General features: G+C 27.2%; 1 protein-coding gene across 1 annotated transcript; it reads right to left on the bottom strand.

Annotated features, from left to right (window-relative positions):
* On the bottom strand, positions 1-1331 carry LOC103309211 (putative nuclease HARBI1). The gene is made up of 5 exons (XM_008184097.1): positions 1092-1331; positions 802-995; positions 434-572; positions 156-297; positions 1-80 (listed from the first exon to the last, which is right to left on the bottom strand). The coding sequence occupies exons 1-5, from the start codon at positions 1329-1331 to the stop codon at positions 1-3; spliced, it is 795 nt and encodes a 264-aa protein (XP_008182319.1).
* Between the last annotated feature and the right edge of the window lie 4669 nt (positions 1332-6000).

Here is a 6000-nt window from a genome sequence, read left to right as displayed (position 1 = left end):
TTAGGTAATTAAAATTAAATATAATGTGTAAATTACAAGTCCTGTTAATATAAAGGGTTCAGCACGGTATCCAGAATCCGCTAAAAATTATTAGTTAGGGTATTAAATTTAAAAATAACTAAGGATGAAAATGATGAAATATTTATTGTTTTTACCAAGTAGAAAATATTTTCCAATTCTTTGTGTGTGCAACCTATTCATTTCAGTATGAATTATTGAAGAACTGAAAATAAATTGATCATGCACAGTGCCAGGAAAACATAAGACATTCATAATTCTCAATTGATTATCACAAATCTAAAAATTGTATATTAATATTTTAAAATTACTTATATACACAAGGTAATACATTTATGGATATTACAACCAATTAAGTACCAATTTGTTTATTTATGTGTATATTTAAAGTACATTAATAATAAATACTAAATACCAATTGACAATTTATAGAATGATATCCATGATGATTCTTATATGCCTCTTCATTATCTAAAGGAAATGGTGTTGCAATAGCTACTTGTGTTCCATCTATACACCCTATAATACCCGGAACCCCCATTAAATCTCTAAATCTAAAAAAGAAAATTTACATTCTAATTAATGAGTTATTTAAATTAATTTATATTTATAACCACACACACTGGTTGGCGACAGGGGCGGAGTGAGATTTACCTATTTTGTGGACGCAAGTAGTATGGTAGTAGTGGTCATTTGTAAAAAGAAGTTTTGTTTTATGATTGAAAGATGTTTACACCGTCACTACACACACACCCACACATATATAATATATATTATTTTAACCTTATCTCCACTGCTTTTCTCTCAGCATCATTTTGTGGAAATCTGACCCAATCACTTAAACAAACTTCATACAAGGATGTAGCTACCCTTGTTATACAACGGCTAACAGATGGTTGACTTATACTACCTAAGTAATCTTGGCCGACACATCTTTGAAAAGATCCAAAAGCAAAAAACCTAATTACTACTAATACCTAAAAGATAATATTACGCACACAATTAAAATTTACATGATTATACATAATATGTATATTATAATAATTTATAAATTTTATATATTTTATACTAACTTGCAGTTGTAATGACAATCCATTTTTACGTTTTCTTTGCAGTCGTTGTACATTGGATAACTTGTCAATAATGTATAAAGCCAAATTTTTTGAGATTCTAAATAATTTTGTAAAATCGTATTCACGTAAATCAAACGGATTGTATATGTCTCTAAGTCTTCGACGTTGGACTTTTAATGCATAAATGGCTTGGTGTTGTTCTAATTCATTTAAAACCAATATATGTGCCACAAAAGCCATCATAAGATAAAAATAATATAACAAAAGAAGTCACAACACGAACAATATCACTTCTAAAAATGACTTAATTAATACAAAAATCATCAATCAATTTTAATAAAATCTTTATCTGTATCCAAAAAACAATGATACAAAATATTTGTAACCATACCATTGAGTGAGCTACAAATAAAGATACACAGTTGTAGCCTTTGTATCTTAAAAATAGTTACAGAATACCCATCGGTTACAACGAGGGTTACAAGTATTTTGTATCCAAAATAGTAGATACAACTTTGGCTACAAAAGTTACAGAATACCGGCGCTGGTTTGTGATATTATATAGTTATTATAGGTATTATGTTTTATGTGCATGTTATACAAATATTATGTACGAAATGAATATAGTTAGGATGCGCATAAAAAATGAAGTAGGGGTCTAGTGTGCCTCCGTGTTTGACCAGCGTGTTCTGAGGTCAAGAATCGGCCAACGTCATTAGTTCCTGGATGGGTGACCATGCGGGATTTTAGTAACGAATCCTCGCCCCACACACACGCGTGTTTCTCAACCAACCGTAACCCCCCTACAAAATTATAATGTCCATAGTTGCCGATGCTTCAGATCAATAAGAAAAAAACATGCGTTATTTATTGGTAATCCAGAATTTATTGTATAATATATCATTTTAATTCGCTGCATAGTATTTGAATGGTTAAATGATATAATATCTGTTTTAAACATGATTAATATTTTATATTAAAAAAATAATAAATAGACATCGTTGATCTTCCAATGTAAAAAAAAAAATGATGTCAACATAAACAAATAAACAATAAATCGTTATATTGTGGTGAGATAGTAAGTATGATGCATGGATGCTATTGTTAGTAATTGGAACCCCTTGTTAATTGTTGAGATTGGAAGTGAAATCTTGTGACAAATTTCAGAATCATTTCTATATTTGTAATCAATTCATTTTAAATTTCAGTGAGGTGAACATCGTGTGACGAAATACTGCGCTCAATATAAATGACGAAGAGGTAACTGATTCGAAGACCGATGACTCTATTGAGAGTCTTCTAATGTAAAAAATATAACTTCATATAATTTCATTATTATTGTTATTTTATAGTACCTATATTATTCGGAATTTTTTAAATTATCTTTTTTTTAGCAATTTAATATTGTTCATTTGATGTAATAATGATTCAACTAAAAAATAGGATAAGCAAGCATAATAAATATGAAATCTAATCATTGTGAGCAATATAATATTATTATAAACTACTGTTATCGTTCATTTTCAGTATAGAAAAAAAAAAATAATATTTTTTTAAATTATAAAAATATAATTATAATTAAAATATATCTAAATATGTATATTTATATATATTTTATAGTTAAAATATATTAATATAATAAAAATATATAATTTTTTTAAACAGACAATATTATGATTCTTCGATTTTATTACTCTAATAGTAAAATATTATTAGTTATATTAGTATATTATGTTGAAGGGATTTAAACTGTTTGATTCAGTACTATAAATTATGTTTACGATATTTGTACCATATATTTAGACTTTTATGTCCATCAATAGTAACAACTTGTATCCATTTTGTATATTTATAACAATGTTTGAAATACTCAAAAATTCAACGTGCACGACAAGTTTGTTAATTCGTCTGGCAAAAGGCCTTGACCAAGCGAAAGTTGTACTACTTTTTAGGAAATCAAAATCAAAATCTCACACAACTTTTACGAATGCCAGTTGTACCCCAAAACAAGCAGCTCATAGCACCTAAGACCTACTTATTGGTATTTGTATTTATAAATGTCACTAGTTCATAAAAATAAAAATAAAATATTTCATTAACAAATGGTATATGTTCGAAAACTCAAACTTTCAGTTATCCTGTATAGTAGACCATGTCGATTATCTTCTAAATGTCACTTGTCGCATTTTGTAGTATAATATAATGCAATTATTATGATTATATATTTTATTATATTTTTTTAAATAACTTATTTACTAGCGATTATGTTATAAAAACGAAATATTTCATATTAAATATATGGGTCTTTATTATTTAGGTAATCTCAATATGTTTATAAGTTATAAACTATGCGTTAATATTCAAAATGTTGGGGCTTAAAGTTGATTAGGCAAAAAAATATATGTTTTCTTACTAACATGTATAATATAAGTACCTACATAAAATACGAAGTGTACCATTGATATGGTCATAAACGGTGTAACTACAGTTGATGACGAAAATTGAAAACTAGAAAAACATACACTTTATTATAGTAAATTGGTGTAGGAATACATTTTTTTTCCATAAGACAATCCAACCATGAAATATTTTCAATTTAGATCAATTTGTATTATAATAGTTAGTCTATAGTTGGCTTTCTGAGTGCAGGGAAGGGAATAATCGAACAAAATTAAAATGATATATTATGGACCATCGATGATCATAAACTATAAATAATATTATTATAATATCATGTACATAATGAAAAAAATAAGAAATACGGGTCTCTAATCAGTGATTAGATTATGAGGGTATAAAAATTACTTCTTCGATGATTTATATACAAATACCTACTTACGTAATTGGACTTACCATGGAACACATCTCATTTAATCGAATATACTTTCGTGATAGACGAGAAATTCGTTAAATGAAAACTATCCCTAATAATAATGTATAAAAGCATATTTCTTAGGTACTAATAGTTTATTATCTTATTAAAAAAATGGAAATTTAAATAAATAGTATATAAAAACAATTCTTATAATAAAAATAAAATGAGAACTTACAATTAATTAAAATTAACGAAATTAAGTATTATATTAATATATGTAGTTCGTTTCCCCTGTGCGTATATTATAAACAATAATAAGCGAATTAGTTTTATAGCTATTATTATTATTATTATTATTATTATTACTCATAAATAAAATTCAATCATATTACCTATGTGTACCTACTATATTTTAACATATTATTAAGGAAAGACTTTGCAAATAATACGAAAATTATTATTAATATAATAATATGCAGTGATCCCTGATATCAATATATTAATTGTCAAAGTAATATGACTTATTTTTTAAGTCAAAGGCTGACATTCATATGTGTGGCATAATTTAAATTCCATATAACAGTATATTTCCCGAGTTCAACGGATTCTCAAATATTTAAGATTTTTTAACGGACTCCCTTCGGCTTAAAATATTTTCAGTGAGATGATTGTGTTCGATTTTAATGAACTGTTGGGTTTAACGAATTTCCGTGCAAACTGGCACTCGGGAAATTATAAGAAATTAATTTCTATATTTTTGTTTGACAGATATACTCATAATGTTTATTACAACAAATTGTTTAACGCTGCATTGTTATTTATGATTGTGACGAGAGCCGTTGGGTGAAGAATGAGTAACGAAAACAATACCGGACAGATAGTATATCACTCTGTCAAGTAATTTGTCAAGTCATGGGACATTCACTGTCCGTCAAAATAAAGTTTGAGAAAAAAAAGAAGAAGTAAAAACTCTAATTAAATTATTTTTGTGCTATTATTTGGTGATATATATTATTTTCTTTCTATTCGCTCTACTTTCAAAACAGATATACATAAATACCTACATCTGCTGAAATGTGATACGTAGGTTGTTTACACATTTAGTATAATAATATTTTATATATTTTATATAGGCACAGTATAATACACATAGGTACACTAACCTGTACAATATTAAAATATAATCGTTACTTGCACAAATCCCATTTATATTTCAATAGACGAAATATATATTATTATAAACGGATTAACGCCGAGCAAGAAAAGCACCGCGTGAAAGTAATGTACATACCTACAACACATGGACGGAATCATAATAATATTTTATAGGTATATACCATATTATAAGAAAATATGTCACAAAACAATAAATTGTCCAATTTCGCGTACAAAGACAAAACTGACATATTGTGGGTAATTGCTTGTATCTACCTATATAATATTATCATATAAAGTACATATATCCATATTATATAGTTCCATATTTTCCTTGGGTCGGTTTCAGACCACGCTTGGGTTGGATAGAAAGCGTAATCCACATTTAACCGCAAAGATGACATTGATCATAGCAATAAAGATTTGAATAAACTGTTATTATAAAATATCGGTAGCCGATGTGATAATAAATAAAGTTTCATAAAATAATAATATCTTAGCTGACCGCATTAATGCTATACCTATACGTCTAACTTAACCTCCAAACCACGTATATAATAGTCGCTGCAACCATGTTCACAAAAATGTACATCACTAACCAGAATACTCCTGAAGTCGTACCCATAAACAATTTCAAGAATTTTAAATTGTGGTCTTGAGGTATACTTAAAAATTCTAAAAATCAGAATTTAAATGAAATATATACTACTATTAAAGAGAAAATGTGGGTGAGCGGCAAATAAAAATTCACCTTGTATAGCCATATAATATGTAATATTGTAATATATAGGTACTTTTAATAATTTTAAAAGCAAATTCGTCGAGTGTTACTGCTGAGTAGCTACTACCCTCACACTATCAAAGCCAATTGTATTCCATCCCATATGCTCATTGTAAATATTATTACAGATCGTATATATTCAAATAAATGTTAAAAAG

The sequence above is a fragment of the Acyrthosiphon pisum genome, chromosome A2 (assembly GCF_005508785.2).
Source record: "Acyrthosiphon pisum isolate AL4f chromosome A2, pea_aphid_22Mar2018_4r6ur, whole genome shotgun sequence".
NCBI classification, from domain to species: Eukaryota; Metazoa; Arthropoda; class Insecta; order Hemiptera; family Aphididae; genus Acyrthosiphon; species Acyrthosiphon pisum.
This window is presented reverse-complemented; position numbering and strand designations above follow the sequence as displayed.